Genomic DNA, 21,266 nt, shown 5'->3' with positions numbered 1-21,266 from the left:
ATGCCACGGGCTACCTGAGCATTGTTTCTGACCATGTCCATCCCTTCATGACCACCATGTACCCATCCTCTGATGGCTACTTCCAGCAGGATAATGCACCATGTCACAAAGCTCGAATCATTTCAAATTGGTTTCTTGAACATGACAATGAGTTCACTGTACACAGTCACCAGATCTCAACCCAATAAAGCATCATTGGGATGTGGTGGAACAGGAGCTTCGTGCCCTGGATGTGCATCCTACAAATCTCCATCAACTGCAAGATGCTATCCTATCAATATGGGCCAACATTTCCAAAGAATGCTTTCAACACCTTGTTGAATCAATGCCACATAGAATAAAGGCAGTTCTGAAGGCGAAAGGGGGTCAAACACCGTATTAGTATGGTGTTCCTAATAATCCTTTAGGTGAGTGTATATATGACAGCAACACTCATCACTTACAACAGTGACAAAACAATTACATTGACAATCATGTTACGTTATTTTCAAAATGTTTCTTTTTCATCAGTTCTTTAACACACTACTTCTCCATCTGACCTTGGTATTTTACTACTATATATATATATATATATATATATATATATATATATATATATATACATATATATATATATATATATATATATATATATATATATATATATATATATATATATATATATATATATATATATATATATATATATATATATATATATATATATATATATATATATATATATATATATATATATATATATATATATATATATATATATATATATATATATATATATATATATATATATATATATATATATATATATATATATATATATATATATATATATATATATATATATATACATATATATATATATATATATATATATATATATATATATATATATATATATATATATATATATATATATATATATATATATATATACACACAAATATATACATATTATATAAATGATTTTAACTGTAATGTAAATAAGAAGCTGGTTAAGTTTTTACATTATACCAAGCCAGGAGGACTGGCACACAATCTTAAATCTGTTGAATTATTACAGAGATATGTGAACAGTATACAGTCTTGGGCAGATGTGGCAGGTGAAATTTACTGTAAATAAACATAAATATTACACATAGGAAGTACAAATGGTAGGTTTGAATACACAATTGGGAGGTCTGAAAGTTTAAAGTACACCTTATTAAAAGGATCTAGAAGTCATAGTGATCTTGTCTCTATCAACTTCCAGGCAGTGTTCAAAAGCCATTAAGAAGCCTAACAAAATGTTAGGTTACAGTATATAGCATCATGTGCAGAGCAAATGTCCATAAACATACATAATTCATAAAATAAAGTACATTGTGGAGGTTAAAAATCCAATAAACATTAAAACGAGGTTAAAACTGTCTGTCAGGAAACTCATTTAATATCCACAAGCCCTGGTACCTTCCTGTAAAACTGACACCTCTCCAGCTTATCCGATTTGGATTTGGCAGCGAAGAGAGACGTCGACCAACCGGTGCAGACACCCATCTCATCCGGCCCATATCCTTGCCACCAATCCCATGGTCTCCGTGGGGAACCACAAGCCCTGCTTCACCTGAACCGTTGCCAATCCTGTCTCCACCCGGCGAAAGCACCACCAGACGTTCAATAGGAGCGACCCACAGACCCCTCTTGAGTGATGGCCACTCGTTCCTACTTGGGACCCTACTCCCGTCCACCTGGTTCCATTCACTGCACCAGCTTCTTACCTTTCTCTCTCCTGCCTGCTTCTTCTTCCGTGCTTCAACCTTTGCTCTATTTGTCTCTTTCTTTCTTTCCTCTTGTGATCTTGTACTCCCCTTTTTATATGCCGGGGAGCACTTGCAGGTTCGATCACCTTATTGCTGCCCCGGGCTGATACCGAGACAATCAGCCCACCCGCATGTGCAACCAAGGCAATGCACAGTCGCTGACTGCCTCGCACTAGCCCAGAGACAAGGCATCTAACACTGCAGATCACTTGCACCTGCTCCACTCCTCAGCACAAGGGCAACACATTATTTTTAAAATGGCCAGTTTTTCTGAGCCATTAACCCACAACAACCATAGGAGGTTATGCTTAAGCTTTATAATGCACTGGTTATGCCTCATCTGGAGTACTGTGTATAGATCTTGGTCTCTAAACAACAAAAGACATAGATGTGCTAGAAAAAAATCTGCAGAAGAGCGACTTGGCTGATTCTAGGGCTGCAAGGGATGAGTTATGAAAAAAATGACTTTTTAGTTTAAGCAAAAGGTGATTAAAAGAAGAAATAACTAAAGTAGGCAAAATTATGAAGTGAATTAGTACGGTGAATCAAGACTGTTACTTTAAAAAGAGTTCAGCAAGAAAACAGGGACAGTTGGAAACCTGTAAAGTCTAAATTTCCCACAAACATTAGGAAGTGTTTCCTTGCAAAGGGAATCACAGACATATGGAATAAAGAAGATGGGATTGGTAAGGTTTGCTGGTAAAGTTACATCATTTTATTCTATTAATATAATGAGCATGACACAATTCTGCCTAACTATAGCACAGACTGTTTAAAATGTTTTTTCCCCATCAACATCCAAGATCTTAAACAGCTTATTTATCGTACTCTAACAAATGTAAATAAAAGTCAAAGAAAGCAAAACAAAATCTAAACGTAAAATATTCAATAATATACGACAGATAGGTTTTTACATTAGAAGGTTACAAAAATATGAAATATTATTTAAAAAATGAATATATTTTCCACACTTTACACATACACATTTGCATTGCAGACCCTCCAAGTATATAACTGCAATATGTGGACATTGCAAATGCTTGAAAAAAATGCTGACAATTATAAAACCAAAATCTGCCAGTTTACATATGCCACTTGGCTTTGAGAAACTATTTGTTTATTCGTTTATTATTACCAGACTTTCAAGATGAACTAGATTAATTACAAAGGTTAAAGGCCCTGATAACACACCACCTTTCTAGTTATTGCTGTCTAGCATTTGGTGCATTTTATTAACATACGAGTTGGAACAACTAATATGTTTTAAATAAACTGTTGTTTCAAACAAATTAAAGGGGTGGCACTACAATAGACTGGTGTCTGGTGCAGGGCATCTTGCTTTCAGCTGATGTGTGTTCTTCTGTAAAAGATCTTCATATTAAGATTAACATTTATTTTCACTCTCTGTCCTCAAAAAATCATTTTTGGTAAATGATTTCAGTTTAGGTTTTGGCACATTTGCACTGATACAATTCAATTTTTCTGGGACAAACTAGCAAGATGATGTACAAGTAAACCCTCGTTTATCGAGATTAATCCGTTCCAGACTCTGCCGCGATAAATGAATTTCGGCGAAGTAGGATTCTTTATTTATAATCGAATATTTTCGCAGTTACAGCATAGAAAACCTGTTTACGACCTTCTAAATACGTTTTTTTTTTTTAACATTATTAGAGCCCTCTAGACATGAAATAACACCCTTTAGTCAAAAGTTTAAACTGTGCTCCGTGACAAGACAGAGATGACAGTTCCGTATCACAATTAAAAGAATGCAAACATTTCTTCCTCTTCAAAGGAGTGTGCGTTAGGAGCAGAGAATGTCAGAGAGAGAGAAGCAAACAATCAAAAATCAATAGGGCTGTTCCCGCTGGACAAAGCAGCTGCAAGAAAGGCAGCAATGTGAAGGTAGTCTTTCAGCATTTTTTAGAGGAGCGTCTGTATCCTCCAAGCCAGTGTACGAACAGCCCCTCTGCTCACACCCCCTCTTGTCAGGAGCAGAGAATGTCAGAGAGAGTGAGAGAGACAGAGAAAAGCAAACAATCAAAAATCAATACGTGCTTTTCAAATTTTCAAGTATGTGAAGCACCGCACGGGAAGCATATCCTATATCATTGAGGAGTTTTATTTAATATGTAATACGTGCTCTGATTGGGTAGCTTCTCGGCCATCTGCCAATAGTGTCCCTTGTATGAAATCAACTGGGTAAACCAACTGAGGAAGCATGTACCATAAATTAAAAGACCCATTGTCCGCACAAATCTACGAACCAGCAAAAAATCTAAATATATATTTAGATATGCTTACATTTAAAATCCACAATGGAGTGAAGCCGGGAAAGTCGAAGCGTGATATAGCGAGGGATCGCTGTACCACCAATCACCCAGCAATTGAAATTTACATGCAAGCAACTGAATAGTTTATTAGGGATGTAGTGTAAATCAGCTGAGAGTACAATCAGTCCACAACTAAATTTAAGGAAAATCCACCATAGACAAGTACCCATAAGCCTGTAGCACACTTACCTTCATCACATGATGTACACAAATCAATAAAAAAAAAACAAAAAAAAAACAAAACAGTCTCTGGTAAAATTTCAAATCATGTATAAAGTCTTTAAAATCTTAATTAAAATGTCTACCCACTGCCTCCCCAATATACAGCATGGTGGCATGACTCAAGTAAATTTCATCTTGAAAGCTTGTCGCAGTTGGAATATTAAAAACTTAATATCTATTTTTTCCCCTTGGCAGATGTGCAAGAACATACTGTAGCAGCTGCTCCTTTGTTAAAGATTACAGCAATCAAGACGGCCACATTTAAAAGCTCACATCAAAGCTTAAAGTCACATTGCTGCAAAGGTTTTTTATTTATATTTGACCATTACTTGTATCCTGAACCTTTATCATTAATGCATAGGCTTCCTGTCACATACCAATGGTATGCAGGTCAAATGATATATCTATACAGGCCCAGTATGAGTGAAGGTTAGTGTGCCCTGCAATGAAGTCGCAAATTACCTTTACAAGTAAAGCTGCATACATTTTCTTGAAGACTAAACCTACAATCAAATACTCCTAAGAACACTAGTTTAAAGCCTGTATCACGCACATCAGCATCAAACACACAACATGACTGGGGTTCCTTCTTTAGTCTCAGTTTGAAATTTTTATCTTTATTGCCTACTTATAAACGCCTACTGACTACAATTCAGCCACCAAACTTATTGAATTATTGAATAACAAATCCTACAATGAAATTTTGTTCCTTGCGAAACTTTTATTTCAGAGCACTGAAACTCTATTTTTTACATTTGACACCATTATACTACTGCAAAGCAACTTAAAGCAATATGGCCTAAGATATCAGGGTAAATTCACTTCTACAAGCAGCGCATTTTCTTTTTTCTTCTCAAGATTTTTCTAACATAAAATAATGTCACACTAAAAATATTAAAATATCACAGAAAATAAATTTTCAGTGTAGGATTTGTTATTAATAAAATAAGAGAGATTGGTCTAAATCTAAAATGGTCTAAATATAGTAAGCTGTGAAAATCATTGGTGCAAGTGGGGGCTCATCACTCCACACACCAACAGCATTTCTTCTTCTGCACTGATCATCAACACAGACATCCAGTGGAGTAAAGTTGGAGTGATTCTAAACTTTTGACTTTGGTATTGATACCATGACCTCAGAAACACTACCATAATGGCTTCAGAAGATAACAACAGATAACTCCAAATCCAACGGCTAACTCTTATAGAGATTAGCACTAAAGTCTAAAGTGAGGAGTTTTGGTGGTCAGCTTTGATGGTAAACAGTGTTAAAGGTTGACCTATAATTTATAAACAGGACCGGGGCATAGCAGTTTCAGTTATCCAAGTGTGATGGGATGAAGGGCCATGGAGGTAACATTATCTATATTACACATGGATATGCACAGGTCAGAAATCTAAAATTGTGTAGACTCTGCTGGTTTAACACGCATTTTCTAGCTTCATCCTGGTTGGCCAGTTATCCACCAACTCTTTGGGGGTATTATAGCAGAATGTTTTATAGCCTTATTTTACAAAAGTCAGAAAAGACAGTAACATTATCCTAACACCAGGCCACAGAGACACAAGGGAAAAAAACTAACAAATAAATAATAAATGAACAAACACACACCCACATAAATACCCAGCACATCTGTTATTATCAAATAACAAATGCCACTGCAAATATCACCCAACTACTACATTAACTGTAGTTTAAGATGCTTCTCAGGCTATAGGCAAGGAAATTTGATGTGAAAAACAGAAATCATTTATTAAATAAAATATGCCTTTTGAGGGCTTTCTTCCAAATTGTTTCCAAGCAAACTGTCATTGTCAATATCAAGTCTCTATAAATAAATTAAAACTGCTATGTTTCTAGCAGAGGATCTAATGCGTTTGATACAACATGGAAATCCTATTGGGTACCATATCAACCATCAAACATTACATAGGAAGCTGCTGAAAATGAACGATTTTTGCCCTGACTGGATTACATTATGGTCAGATGTTGATTGGATTTGGTGTTTCATTATACAGTAGAACCTCTGGTCATGAACATTTCCAAACATGTACAAATTGGGTTACGATCAAAAAGTTCGCCAAACTTTTGCATCTGTTTACAACTACACTCTCTGGTGTCGAACAAAAACACTGGAGGCCAGTTTCCCTTCCGATTTGTACACGCCAATGATTTCCGTACGTGTTCAGTCTCTCCCTGTACATTGTTTTCGGTCAGACGTGCATGCATTCGCTGTGTTTTATTTTGTGTGCTTTTGCATTAATTTTGCAATTAACCATAGCCTCTAAGCAAGTGAAGAGAGGCAGTGTTGGTGAGAAGAAAGGTTCAAAGAAAACTGAAATCCAGTTAAATAAAGTATGAGCGTGGCGATCATGTTACCGCTCTTGCTGCCGAGTACAAGAAGTGGAAATCTACTAGAAATCTATCAATTTCTAAATTGAAATCTTCCTTCGCAGAGCCAGACTCTCCCTCAAAACTGTAACCTCCTCTCCACCCAGCTTCCTCCTCACTTCATTCACGCCAGAACTTGACTCATGCAAGGTTAGTTTTCTTGGTTGTTTATGGTTAGTTTTTGTATAAATTAAGGATTTTTCAAACTTTCATTTTTTCCCCCTGTGCTTGTTTACAGCGAGTGGTTCGTAAGGGTGTAGCACTAACTTTTGCAATGTTTGTTTTCTGTGTTGTTCAAGGTTTTCTCAGTGTTATTCAACATTTTTACATTTAGTTTACTATTGCACTGTGCATTCTTTGGTATAATTAACTATTTTTGTGCTTAAAAATCTTAAAAGAAAAATCTTACATAGAGTTCGTATGGGCTGGAACATATTCATTGTAATTTGAGTTTTGGAACAAATTACAGTCGTGACCGGAGGTACTACTGTACCTGATGGCCTGAAATTAGATTTATTTATATATAATTTCAATTCTGTATTGTCTGTTTCTGCCTGTTTATCCATGCTCTGCTTGCTGCAAGACTGGTAAATAGGCTTCCATTCCATCAATTTACTGCTGGACTTAAGTCAAACCAAGGTAGAAATGATTAGATGCTTGGTACAGGTCTTTGACACCTTAATTGTAATGCTATAATAGAAAAAGTAGGTTTTAAATAACATAGACAGATGATAAAATATATCACCTACTGAATATTTTATATAAAAAAGTATATACAATTTTAATTAAAATACATACATACATACATACATACATACATACATACATACACACACTCTGATATATTATTTATTGCTGTACTATTAAACATAGTGGAGACATCAATAGTACCATATTTACGGTTTGCCTTTAAAATTTTAAATACCTTTGAATAATTTTACAAATAAAACTCAAAATAAAACACAAGAGGTATTGATATAATAATGTCTATTCTTGTTCTATATGCCTGGAAATGCAGATACTTTAGAACCAACATGAGACTAATATGAACATAGAAATGTAACAATTGAATCATGATGCAATCCCAGTGCAGACAAGCTAAAAAAAGATCTGCCTACCAAAGTACCAATGTCGTGGTCCATAGTCATTTCTTTCTGGCAGAGTTGGATAAAAGTACTAATTATGCAGCTAGTTGAGTAATCACATGCACTAAGAAAATTAAAGGCACAATGATGATATACTTGCTGTTTATATTATTTTATGCTGCATGAGACTGCAAGTATTGTTTTAACAGACCTTGCTGAATTATTTGAGTAAATATGACCTTTGCAAAGCCAAGCTTTTGTTAATATTAACAAATAATAACACATTGATCAATCAACCGGACTGTAGACACACATATAACGGCACACAGTTGAGTCCAAAAATGCACTGTGAGATCAAATCTGTCACTCAGACAATGTGTATTTTCACTCGACTGGCATTCTAATGTTAAATTCTCTTCCAGTGTTGCACAATGGGAGAAAATTAAGGGCAATATGCCAGTTTATGTAATTAGATAAACACTGTAATAAAGATCACCTGCCTCAAACTTTACACACTTATAGCCAAACTACACACACATTCATCTGACACAGCAGTAGTGTGATGCCACCCCTTTGGATGGATGACCTTTCTTGCTATTAGGGAAAGAAGAACAATGTTCTCCAGATGCTTGATGCTGTATTTGGATCAAAGTAAAATTAATGTTTATATCCATAACTCCAAGAAAAAACATCCTTTCTTAATCTACCTACTTCAATAAATACTTACTGGATCTACAGCCTACATTGTCAGCATCAGGTGTAAGGTAAGAACAGAGCATGCATGAAAGTTTTGTCCACTGAAAGGCAAACTCACTCAGATATTATCAGGCCAACTGACACGTAGATATCATGAAGAACTACATGTTATTGGGAGTTGGAAGGAATCCAGACAGCAAGTTGCACAATTTTAGACAAAATTCAGGATTGTAAGCCATGGGTTTTAAGGAATGACTAAAGGAAATTAATATTTCTGTTTAAGTAAACAGGAGATGAAAAGTGATAACATAAAAGATACTGTATTTATTGTTATAAAAGGGTGAATTAGGTTTTGTTTTATTTATTAGGTTTGTTTATTCATGCAACTGTAGATTCATGGAATAAACTAACAGAGTAGGTAGTTGTGTAGTTGAATGTAACATTTTGAAGACCTTCAAAATTCAACCTGATATTTTTCTGAGCATATTAGCTGAGGTGAAAGTGTCAAGCTGTGTGGAGTTGGCTGACCTTTGTTTTTTAAAAAAGTGTATGCTCAAGTTCTGATTAAAGATGCCAGGGCAACAGAATGAATGGTTCATTATTTTTAGGGTTTGTTGCTAAGTGTCTAGAGATTATGTGGTAGCATATAACAGTATCACAAAGATGTCATCTGGAAACATTGAGCTACCTAAGACTCATTGGGTGAGATACTCTTGTATGCCTATAGTAGTCCAGATACATCCTTCCGTTTTCTAAAATACTTTAGTCCTTCACATGTGAAATAAATAACATCCATCCCATTTTTAATCTCTGGCCTGTGTCCTCAATGAGTTGCAGTATGAACATAAGCCGCTACATAACCCAATCACACTGTCTCAACATATCTATAGCAAACAGCTGAATGAATAGTAAACTGACATTTTATTAATATTTTTCTGCTGCCGGACTGCACACACCACACTCTCTTTTTAGTTGTGCAACTGAGCCCTGCAAAAATCCCAAAATTAAAAACACATAAAATTGAAAACCGTGCACCTACCGTACCTGTTCAAACAAAACTAGCATGAATGATCCTGTTGTCTACAGTTTTAACATCACTTGTTCCAGTCATGCAACCAGCCTCTATCTTATTGTTAATCACGCTAAAGCAATTGCGGAGTAAAAGTTTTCTAAGCTAACTATTATTTGCTTAATACAGCAAAACCTCAGTATGGATTCGCTCATCTGCATCTACAAAAGTGTAACCCCATTTTGCAATTCCTGCCTCCTACCTGTGCCTATTTACAGTTATGTATATTAGAAAGAAAAAAATTCTGAGATGCCCATTATACAACAGCACTAACAGAACTGTGATGTCCTTTTATCTCCAGGTGCTGTAAGCGCACTGTACTGAATGGATCAACGATCGTCAACACAACGGCGAGTAGCACTTTTTAAGCCGTTGAATCCCTTTTGTGATGGTAGCCTGGGCTTGCAATTGTTCCCCATGAATGAGAAATAACACAGTCATACAGTAAGCTTGTCCTGTTTTAACTCCCTGTCTTTTGTACAGTCCGCATGTCGCTTCTACCAATTGGATGGTTTAGTTATGTCGGAGTCTTTTGTATAAGACATGTAGATGCTCAGATGTTGCTCTTTAGAGTGTTGTAAGTAAAGTGGCAGAGAACCAAGATGCTGGGTATATCTTAGAAATTGAATTAAGAAAGCATCGTAAAACATGGTGGCAGTGGTGACTGAAACATGAAAGCAGAGAATTTTTTTTTTTTTGAGAAGGTGCACAAGAAAATTTGATGTTGAGTTGGAGATGAATTGGAATGAACCAAATATATCCAAGGCATGGAAGTTACGGAATGACACATTTTTACTGTTCATGAACATCACTTTAAATGAAACAAAAAAGACAATGAAGGTAAAACTTTTCAAATATTTGATAGGGGAATCAGGAAGAGAACTTTGTAAAAGGCGATGTGCTGCAGTGCAACCTAGCGCATTATTGACTAAGTTCGATAATCACTGCAATCTGAGACCGAATTAAACTGTTGAGAGATATAAACTTTTCTCCAGAAGCCAGAATAGAGGGGAAAATATTGACAAGTACATCACAGATTTGCGAGTGTTAGCAGCAACTTGCAACTTTGGAACATTAAAAGACTCACTAATAAGAGACAGAATAGTATGTGGGATTCAGAACTCACACTTTTAGTAGACAAAGATTTGACACTGGGAAAATGTTTGCAAATATGCAAAACTGCTGAACTGTCAAGAGAATACTCAGACAACAGAAAGACAGCAGTTTGAAGAAGTGAATGCAGTTAAGAAAGCTGAAAAGACCCAGATTAGAAAGTGTACATTTTGTAGAAAACAACATGTATGGAAAAAAGAACCTGCCCACCCTATGGAAAACAATGCCAAAAAAAGGTGGCAAATTAAATAATTTTGCAGCCACATGCCAGTCCAAGGTCTTTAATAATAAAGAAGTCAAGAGTGTGACAGAAACTGAAGAGTAACAGTTTCATGAGATACTCCGCCTCAGTTCACTGCAAAAAGGTGACAGGACACAAGGGAAGCAACTTTTTGCAACAATGCTAATAGGAGATAGTTAAGTAAAATTCCAACTAGACTGTGGAGCCAACTGCATCATCACACCAGTCTACCTGTTTAGCCCAGATACACAACTAGAGAAGACTCAAGAGGTTTGCTTATGTATAATAAGAGCAGACTGAAACCCATTGCCAAGTGGAGATTTAAAATAAGGAGCCCAAGAAACAGGAAGCAATATTTCCACCAGTTTATTCTGCTGTTATTATTAACAGCAGTGCAGGCAATGGATGTAGTGAGAACACAGCGAGAGAATATTATGGTAATACATGACCTTGTCACTGAGGCAAATGATGGAAGACAACCATGGAAACTGAAATATATGCTAATTGAGTTTGCTGATGTTTTTGGAGGAAATGGCAGTCTCAAGGGGGCTTACCAGATTGAAGTGGACCCTGAAATTTCACCAGTAAAGTTGTGAAAGAGACAAGCTCATATTTCTTTAATGAATCTCTTAAAAAGGATAAGCTGAGAAGGTCACAGGACAGAGAAATTATTGCACAGGTACAGAAGAGCACCAAGTGAATCAATAGAATGGTTATTGTAGAAAAAAAGATTGAGTAAACTGAGAATATGCATTGATCCAAGGCTGCTCAATAGGGAACTAAAGAGGCAACAATTTACCCTTCCAACAATAGATGATATGCTGCCAGATCTGGCCAAGCACCAGAGTTTTCACTGCAACACAAAGAATGGGTTCTGACATGTGGCATTGACAGCAGAGTCACATTACTTGATGACTTTTGCAATACCTTTTGGCATGTATAGATGGCTACAGATGTCTATGGGCATAAACCCTGAACCAGAAGTCTTCCAACACCAGCTGAACAAGGCACTAGATGAGCTACCCAGGTGTACATACCATTGCAAATCATATTCTCAAGAATGATGAAGCAGCTGTGACAGACCATGATGCCAAGATAGAAAAGCTATTTAGTGTGGTGCAGGAAGCATAACATTAAGTTGAATACAGAGACATTAAAGTTAAGACAAAAAGAGGTTCTTTACATGGGGCACAGATGAACATTTGTAGGTTTAAAAACAGATCCTGGGAAAAGCAGAACCATCACGGACATGCCAAGACCATTTGACATAAAAGGGCTGCAGAAATTTTTAATAACGATAAACTGCCTGTCAAAATTTTATGAGCACCTGTTGTGGACAACTATGAAGTCCTGAGACAACTGTCACATAAGGATCCAGTTTAGAAAAGGACAGATGTACACAATGAGGCATTCATGAAATTAAAAAATATAACTACAGCTCATCTCCTAAGATATTACAATTCAGAGGAAGACCTTGTACTCCAATGCAATTCATTGGAGACAGGGTTACGACCAGCACTCATGCAGGCAGGAGGCTATGCTCAGACAGAAAAAGAGTGTTTAGCCATCATGTTTGGTATGGAGAAATTCCATCAATACACTTATGGTAGAAAACTGATCACAAGCCTTTTGGAAACCATCTTGAGTAAGCCACCACTTAGTGTACCCAAGAGTCATCAAAGAATGCTGCTGACGGATCATTAATAAGTCTCAAGGGGCAAGAGCAGAATACAGCAGTGTCCATCCTGACCTAGTTTCCCCGTTTTTTGTATCTTAATGGTTTTTCAGGAACATAACCAACGCAGGTTGACTGTATACTGTATATAGGGTTCGGTAATATCTGCAGGTTTCACTCATCTGCAGGTGGGGGGCATAAAATGTCTCCCCCTTGGATACTTGGGGACTACTTTCTGCTTGATTATTTGTACCTGCTTTTCTCACAGTTCTGATGAACCAAAAAATGGGCAACTAAACCTGTTCTGATTCTGCCCTTGTTACCACTATGGTGAATCACCACACTGTGTGGTGTTCTAGTTATCATCAATGAACCCAATAACTCCTTCACCTGCAGCCTCTGTATATCTATACTAATAAAAGGCAAAGCCCTCACTCACTCGCCACTAAATTCTCCAACTTCCCGTGTAGGTAGGAGGCTGATATTTGGCAGGCTCATTCATTACGGCTTACTTACAAAAGTTAAGCAGGTTTCAATTCGAAATTCTACACAACGGTCATAACGGTCGACAACATCCGCCATGTTGAACTTTCTAATTTTTGGCCCCATCTTCACGAAATTTGGTAGGCGGCTTCCCTACGCTAACCGAAACCGATGTACGTACTTATTTCGATAGTATGACGCCACTGTCAGCCACCATATTAAACTTTCCAACGATCTTTGTTACCTATGGGCCCATTTTCAAGAAATCTGGTACGTGGGTTGCCAACGCTAACTGAATCCTAATCACGTACATATATATAAGTCCATAGCCTGCAGCTTGGTCGCCGTGTGAGGCGGCGTTGGGTCCCCCATCCCCATGCCTCCAACATTGTTGGCTGCCTGCCTATATAAGGCCGTCTGTCGTTACGGTTTCTTCATTCCCTTCCTTGCTTCGCCACGGTATTCACGTCTCCCTGCTGATAACTGCAGCCTTTTTATTTAATCCACTGCTTCTCCGCTGTTTTATTGTTTGTTTATTACGATTATAGTTATTGTGTAGGTATTTTAGACTTAGTTTACATTGTTCAGGTACCCATTTCCTTTATCGTTCCAACAGTACCCCCATTAACATGTCTATCGAGGTGATCACCATCAATCAAAGAACTGTCACTTACCGAGAGGTTTCCATGCCCGGAGATGGCGCCTGCCTTTTCCATTCTCTGTGTTATATATTGCAAGGCCATATCAGGCTCACTCTTGATATCCAGAGGAACATTGTGTCTTATGTATTGAATGACTAGGACAGGTTCAAGGTGTGGACTGATGATGGTACAGGAGATAATTATTCTACACAGGAGCACTAGAAGAGTGAAATGCTTAAGCCCTTCACCTATGGTTCTGTATGTGAGTTGATGGCTGCCGCTGAATTGTTCCGTTGTCGCTTTTAAGTGTACCAAAATGGCCAAAACCCAGCCTACAATTTAGTAGTTCCAATTTCATAAAGATATGCATTAGCAAAAGCGGAAATGCTCCAAGATGAAGTGCATCAACAGAATTAGGAACATACCTCTATTCTAACAGTGGTTCAGTCTCCCTCGTCTAAGGTTTAGAGGAGAAGGATATGAGGCAACCTAATCCAAGTCTTAAAACTGTTTATTTTACCTTAAATGAAGCATTTACATGCTCCTCAAAAAGTCAGTTAACTTGCCTGCACTAAAACTGTACAAATGAAACATTCAATAAATGATTTTAATTATCCCAATTTTATGGAATGCCTTCAGATGAGGTTCACTACTGGTGCCATATGAATACATGTGTGCTATAGTTTTAACAATGTGACATATATATTCAAGCATAAGCAGAGCTTAAAAGGATGTTAATACAAGAAAAGAACCAGGAATTTAATGCATAGTACCATGTCATTTACTATGATCAAAAACCCCTGTAGAGTACACAAGGGGCAGGATGAGATATTGGGACAACTTAGTTGTTAGGTAATCAAATACAGTGGGATGCAAAAGTTTGGGCAACCTTGTTAATAGTCATTATTTTCCTGTATAAATCGTTGGTTGTTACGGTAAAAAATTTCAGTTAAATATATCATATAGGAGACACACACGGTGATATTTGAGAAGTGAAATGAAGTTTATTGGATTTACAGAAAGTGTGCAATAATTGTTCAAACAAAATCAGGCAGGTGCATAAATTTGGGCACCGTTGTCATTTTATTGATTCCAAAACTTTTAGAACTAATTATTGGAACTCAAATTGGCTTGGTAAGCTCAGTGACCCCTGACCTACATACACAGGTGAATCCTATGATGAGAAAGAGTATTTAAGTGGGTCAATTGTAAGTTTCCCTCCTCCTTAAATTTTCTCTGAAGAGTAGCAACATGGGGGTCACAAAACAACTCTCAAATGACCTGAAGACAAAGATTGTTCACCATCATGGTTTAGGGGAAGGATACAGAAAGCTGTCCCAGAGATTTAAGCTGTTTCCACAGTTAGGAACATATTGAGGAAATGGAAGACCACAGGCTCAGTTCAAGTTAAGGCTCGAAGTGGCAGACCAAGAAAGATTTCGGATAGACAGAAGCGACAATTGGTGAGAACAGTCAGAGTCAACCCACAGACCAGCACCAAAGACCTACAACATCATCTTGCAGCAGATGGAGTCACTGTGCATCGTTCAACCATTCGGTAGCACTTTACACAAGGAGATGCTGTATGTGAGAGTGATGCAGAGGAAGCCTTTTCTCCGCCCACAGCACAAACAGAGCCGCTTGAGGTATGCTCAAGCACATTTGGACAAGCCAGCTTCATTTTGGAATAAGGTGCTGTGGACTGATGAAACTAAAATTGAGTTATTTGGGCATAACAAGGGGCGTTATGCATGGAGGAAAAAGAACACAGCATTCCAAGAAAAACACCTGCTACCTACAGTAAAATATGGTGGTGGTTCCATCATGCTGTGGGGCTGTGTGGCCAGTGCAGGGACTGGGAATCTTGTCAAAGTTGAGGGACGCATGGATTCCACTCAGTATCAGCAGATTCTGGAGACCAATGTCCAGGAATCAGTGACAAAGCTGAAGCTGCGCCCGGGGCTGGATCTTTCAACAAGACAATGACCTGAAACACTGCTCAAAATCCACTAAGGCATTCATGCAGAGGAACAAGTACAACGTTCTGGAATGGCCATCTCAGTCCCCAGACCTGAATATAATTGAAAATCTGTGGTGTGAGTTAAAGAGAGCTGTCCATGCTCGGAAGCCATCAAACCTGAATGAACTAGAGATGTTTTGTAAAGAGGAATGGTCCAAAATACCTTCAACCACAATCCAGACTCTCATTGGAACCTACAGGAAGCGTTTAGAGGCTGTAATTTCTGCAAAAGGCGGATCTACTAAATATTGATTTCATTTCTTTTTTGTGGTGCCCAAATTTATGCACCTGCCTGATTTTGTTTGAACAATTATTGCACACTTTCTGTAAATCCAATAAACTTCATTTCACTTCTCAAATATCACTGTGTGTGTCTCCTATATGATATATTTAACTGACATTTTTTATCGTAACAACCAACGATTTATACAGGAAAATAATGACTATTAACCTGGTTGCCCAAACTTTTGCATCCCACTGTATGCCTGTTGGAATTGAACAGATTTCTCTCAATTAAAATAAAAAAGAGAGACCAGCTTATTATAAAATAAATTGTTCATTTGTACCCTGAGTGAACTCGTCCTCTTAAAAGTAAAGCTGAAGTTGACTCTGCAGATAAGGTTTTGTAGAGCTTAGGAACAAAACATGGTAACTTTCACCAGATGTTACTGACAGGTTTACTTCTCATGCCAGTTAAGGCTTTCATAAAATACCAGAGTGTGCTTTACCCACACATAGAGTCATGTTTCCAGCTATATTTAGCAATAGTCAGAATAAACACTGAAGATATGCAAGGCCAGACAGTGAGTTGAAGGAATGTGTTGTTTCCAGTGCGTTGAGGAGTAAAAATAGACGTCTAGAGCAGCTACAGATTAACAATACAAAATTGCTTGATATATTGTACAGTCAGATGGCCCTAGTCTTTCAGTGCTCTCCAGGCAGCAGATCCAATAGAAAACAACAATTTCAATTCAACTAAACGATGTAACATTATTTATTATTTCCACATTCCATTAAAGTAGTAACTAAATAACAGAATTCAGTATCGGAGAATTGCCTTACTGAGCTTTTAAATGTACATTTTCAAAATCTATTTCCAATCAGACAATTATCTGAAATCAATACTTCATTTCACTACTTACTCATCACAAACAAAAGGACATTCAGATGTTCCAAAATACTGTATCTCTCTCTCAGGAAAGGCTGGGTAATATACATCCCCATAACACACCCATCTCCTCTCTATCTATTTACTGTAAGAATAGGACAGAACCTTCTTCCTGAAGCATACAAAGACAACTGATGGCCAAACAGACCTCAGTTCTGGAAACTGCTGAAACATACTGTAACTCTATAAAAAGACTGCAGCAGGTGAATGGAAAAGTCTATGGCCCCTTATAAAATACAAATATTAGAAACAGTGCAGAGTGATTTATCCAAATAATGATACCCAATAAAACCAGTATTAAAATTTTCCTGGTTTGATGAGAATTCTTTTGTGTTTTCATTATGTATTAATGTACACATACAAGTACAGACTAGGATGATAAACACACATTAATCAAGACATTTAGCTTTAATTTTTTATTTTTAACTTAAACTCCAGGCTACATATGAACAGCAAAGAATCCTAAAATAGATTGCAGCAGTTAACTTGTTTCTATGGCAACACCTCCAAATCATGGCAAATACTCCCAGCAAAAGAACATTATGGCTAATATTTCACTGAAACAATATAACATCACTGTTAGGCTAATTACAATAGCAGGAAATATTATGCAGTGTCTCCTGTACTATGGGTAAATGCTTTTCAGGTACATGATATTCCACACTTGTGCCAGCATTTATTAAATACTTGAGGCGGGCCTGTAGTCTAAATTCTCCACTGAAACACATTTCCACACTTCAAAGCACTCTCATTGAAAAACACCAAAGTAATGAGAATAAATAAAACATTTAATCAGCATATTGTTGTCACTTAAAGTAAATGAAAAGAGACCAAAAAAATTGCTAAGAGCTTACAGGTTATTTTGAGGTGTGCAGAACAGAGTTTATTCAGGGCGGATGTAGATCACAATATCGTGTAAATTAAAAACTTCTGATGTGTATAACTACTTGATATGGATCCAGCCAGAGTAGGAGATGATTAACTTACTTGTCAAGCTTCCAGCTATCACTTACGTGTTATGTTGTAACGTCACACTTGTAGTTGAAAGTAGGCAGTTAGAATACAAGTTGCAGTACTTCAGTGTTTTTAATTAGGTCACCTGCAGTGAGATGTTTACTCTAATGAAGCTGATTAATTTACTCATCAGAGATTCCCTCATTTAGACTGTGTGTTATTCCCACTTGCTGCAACTAACCTTTTTTTGGTAATTTAATAGATCAGAGTGAAAGCATTCACATCTCAAAGGATACACAAGACGCACTGCTGAAACATTCATAACTCATAATCAAGCTGTACAATTTACTTTTGTTTTAAACAACAACATTATTATTACAGAATTATAATGTTATAAAGCCCACTACATTAGGGTCTTTTTAATTAAATGTAAAATGAGAAAAGGCAACACAATTGTAAAACTAGTTATACAGTAAAGGACCCACAGGAAAAGTCTGTGTGTTTTCACAAGGGAGTGACACCTCTAACAGCTTTAAGTACGGAATTCAAAGTGCAGTATGGTTTGTGAGGAGCTGCTCTGGGGATTAATGGTTCTATACTTCAAGTCTCTTAATTAACAGCTTTTAGAAGAAGGCAGTGCAGCTCTTTTGCTAAGGAACTGGACTGGAAACCACAAGGTTGCAAGATCAAATCTTGATGTGTATGATTTTAACAGCCCAAGCCTTTCAGATGCTACACATGTTGCTTTGTAAAAACTGTTCAGCACTGCAGAATTGTTGTGGTAGAATTGCAATAAAACGTTCCAGTACAAAGTTTCAATGGAATAAAAATTGACTTGGCTATCCCAAATGACTTCTCATTTCCAGCGTGCATAAGACACGGGTTAGAAACAGCTGCTTATTTTCTATTTATCTGTGGGGTAACCCAAACCCTGGTGGTCAATTTATTTTCAAGTGCAAGCCCACTCATCACATGAATCAAAGCAGTGGTGGCAATTTTTGCTTTAACTTACGATTTAGTTAGAGGTAATTTATTGGTTTCATTTAACTAGTTTAATTACAATGTCATACAAAAAACGCCAGGCACCATATTAGCTTTATAAATGTTAATGTTTTATTTCTTTCCTGAAATCTTTAAATCTTAACTCTCTTAAAGATTCCAAGTCACTAAGAGTAAGTAGAAGGCATAAAACCTTTTTTATAAATCTTTTTTTCTCTCTGTACAAGACTAAATTTGCTTGTTTATCTTGTGAAAAACACTTGGTGGCCATTTCCATAAATGCATTTTCCATGTCCGAGGGGAAGAGTGATGTAAATGTTTCATTAGGAACTTTATTGTAGTCTTATTTTTTTGGCATGCATTGTAACAATGCAGGCCTATGTGCTCTTAGAAGAGACACTACAATTAAACAGAGCTTTCTGTTTTCACGTTATTATTGATACTAGTTTTAGTTATTTTTGCCCATTCAACACTTTTAAACATTCTCATTCTGCATTGCAGCATTATAATAGTTACATCCAGCAACTACACACAGGAAAAATATATACACAGATCAGCTACTTCATTAAAACCAGGGAACAGATTAAGTGAATGATGTTAATTGTCTCGTTACAAAGGCATCTGTCAAGGCCTGGGATATACAGTATTAGGCAGCATGTGAACAGTCAGTTCTTGAAGGTGATGTGTTGGAAACAGAACAAATGGGAAAGCTTAAGAATCTGAGCGACTCTGCAAGGGCCAAATTGTGATGGCTAGACAAGTGGGTCACAGACTCTCCAAAACTACAGGTCTTGTGTAGTGTTCCCATGATATGCAGTGGTTAATACCTACCAAAAAGTGGTCCAAGGAAAGAAAGCCGGTGAACCTGTGACAGGTTCATTGATGTGTGTGGGGCACGGAGGTTAGCTTGTCTGTTCTGATCCCACAAAAGAGCTACTATAGCACAAATTGCTTAAAACCTTAATACTGGCCATAAGAGAATGGCGTCATAACATACAGTGAATTGCTCTGTCTTGGGCTGTGTAGCCGGAGGCTGGTTAGAGTGCTCATGTTGACCTCTGGCCATCACCAAAAATACCTACAATGGCAATGTGAGTTTTCAGAAGTTTTCAGAAGGTGGTCTGGTCTGACGAATCAGGTTTTCTTTTAGATCATGCATGTCATTTACCAGGGGAAGAGATGGCAGTATGATGCACTATGGAAAGAGGGCCTGCCAGCAGAAGCAGTGTAAAGCCTGAAAAACCTTGTGCTCTGGCATTCATGTGAATATTACTTTGACATGTCCCACCTATCTAAAGACTGCTGCGGACATACTACACCCTTTCATGGCAACAGTATTTCCTAATGGCAGTGGCCTGTTTCAGCAGGATAATGTTCCCTGCCACATTGAAACAAAATGTACAGGAATGGCTTGAGGAACATGACAAAGAGTTCAAAGTGTTGACGTAGCCTCTAAATTCCCCAGATCTCAATCTGACTGAGCACCTTTGAGATGCAATCCATGGAAGTCTCATCTCACAACTTACAGGACCTAAAGGATCTGCTGCTAACTTCTTGCTGCCAGATGCCACAGGACACTTTCAGAGGTTTTGTGGAGTCCAACCAGTCAGAGCTATTTTGGTGGCACAAAGGTGACCTACATTATTATTAGGCTGGTGGTTTTAATGTTGTAGCTGATTGGTGTGTATTAGTGGCTACATAGATGATGAGTCTCCACTGAATATACATGCAAAGAAAACTATGTGGTGGATGATTTCTATTAGATTACAGAGGCTGAAAGAAATTATGAAAATACAGTATACCATTTGAGGATTGTGGGTGTCTGAACCTGTCTCGGAAATATCAAGTGCAAGAAAGGAACCAGTAGTGTATAGTGTGGGAGAATAGGGTTTCAGAAGGGAATTCTTTATAATCTTGTAACAATTTGTCTGTTATAATACATAAAAGCCCCTCCATCCCTCAAGCTTGAATGCAATTTAGCTGTCTATGCCATGTTTGTGTTCACTTTGGTCACTGTAGATTGAAAGACAGATTACTAGTACTTTATTTGCCCCACAGAAAAATGTTGCTTTTTAGAGAAGCTCAACAAATAAATACATAAAACAAACAACATTAACCCTGTTCAAACACATTTTAGAGTTAGTAATGAAAAAGGAAACCTTTGGACTTGGCTAAAGACAAAAAAGAGCAGTCACAGTCAGGCATTATAAAGGTGTATCGCTCTTGGTATGTATAAAGGAGCCCCAGTAGCATTTCTTGACACTCCAGTACTCAATGCTAGAGCATGTGCAGTGGACTTCTGTTTCATAACTTTAAAACACAAAGAAAGTTAACTTTCCAATTAAGGTTAAATTTCCAAAATCCGTTAAAATGAGATGT

At 37.2% G+C, this 21,266-nt stretch overlaps 1 protein-coding gene across 4 annotated transcripts in view; it reads right to left on the bottom strand.

Moving 5' to 3' along the window:
• The window catches only part of LOC120534111 (suppressor of tumorigenicity 7 protein homolog), a 214,591-nt gene that overhangs the window by 106,889 nt on the left and 86,436 nt on the right, over positions 1-21,266 (bottom strand). The window contains exon 1 of one of the 4 annotated variants that reach the window (XM_039761389.1): positions 16,909-17,020. The exons of the other annotated variants lie outside the window; for them this stretch is intronic. Within the exon in view, the coding sequence (XP_039617323.1) occupies positions 16,909-16,990 (82 nt within the window). The 5' untranslated portion in view covers positions 16,991-17,020. Of the gene's footprint in view, positions 1-16,908; positions 17,021-21,266 lie in introns of those variants that run through there. 4 annotated transcript variants of the gene reach the window in all.

Source organism: Polypterus senegalus, chromosome 8, assembly GCF_016835505.1.
Source record: "Polypterus senegalus isolate Bchr_013 chromosome 8, ASM1683550v1, whole genome shotgun sequence".
Taxonomy (NCBI): Eukaryota; Metazoa; Chordata; class Cladistia; order Polypteriformes; family Polypteridae; genus Polypterus; species Polypterus senegalus.
The sequence above is the reverse complement of the archived record's forward strand: the minus strand, read 5'-3'. Positions and strand labels throughout refer to the sequence as shown.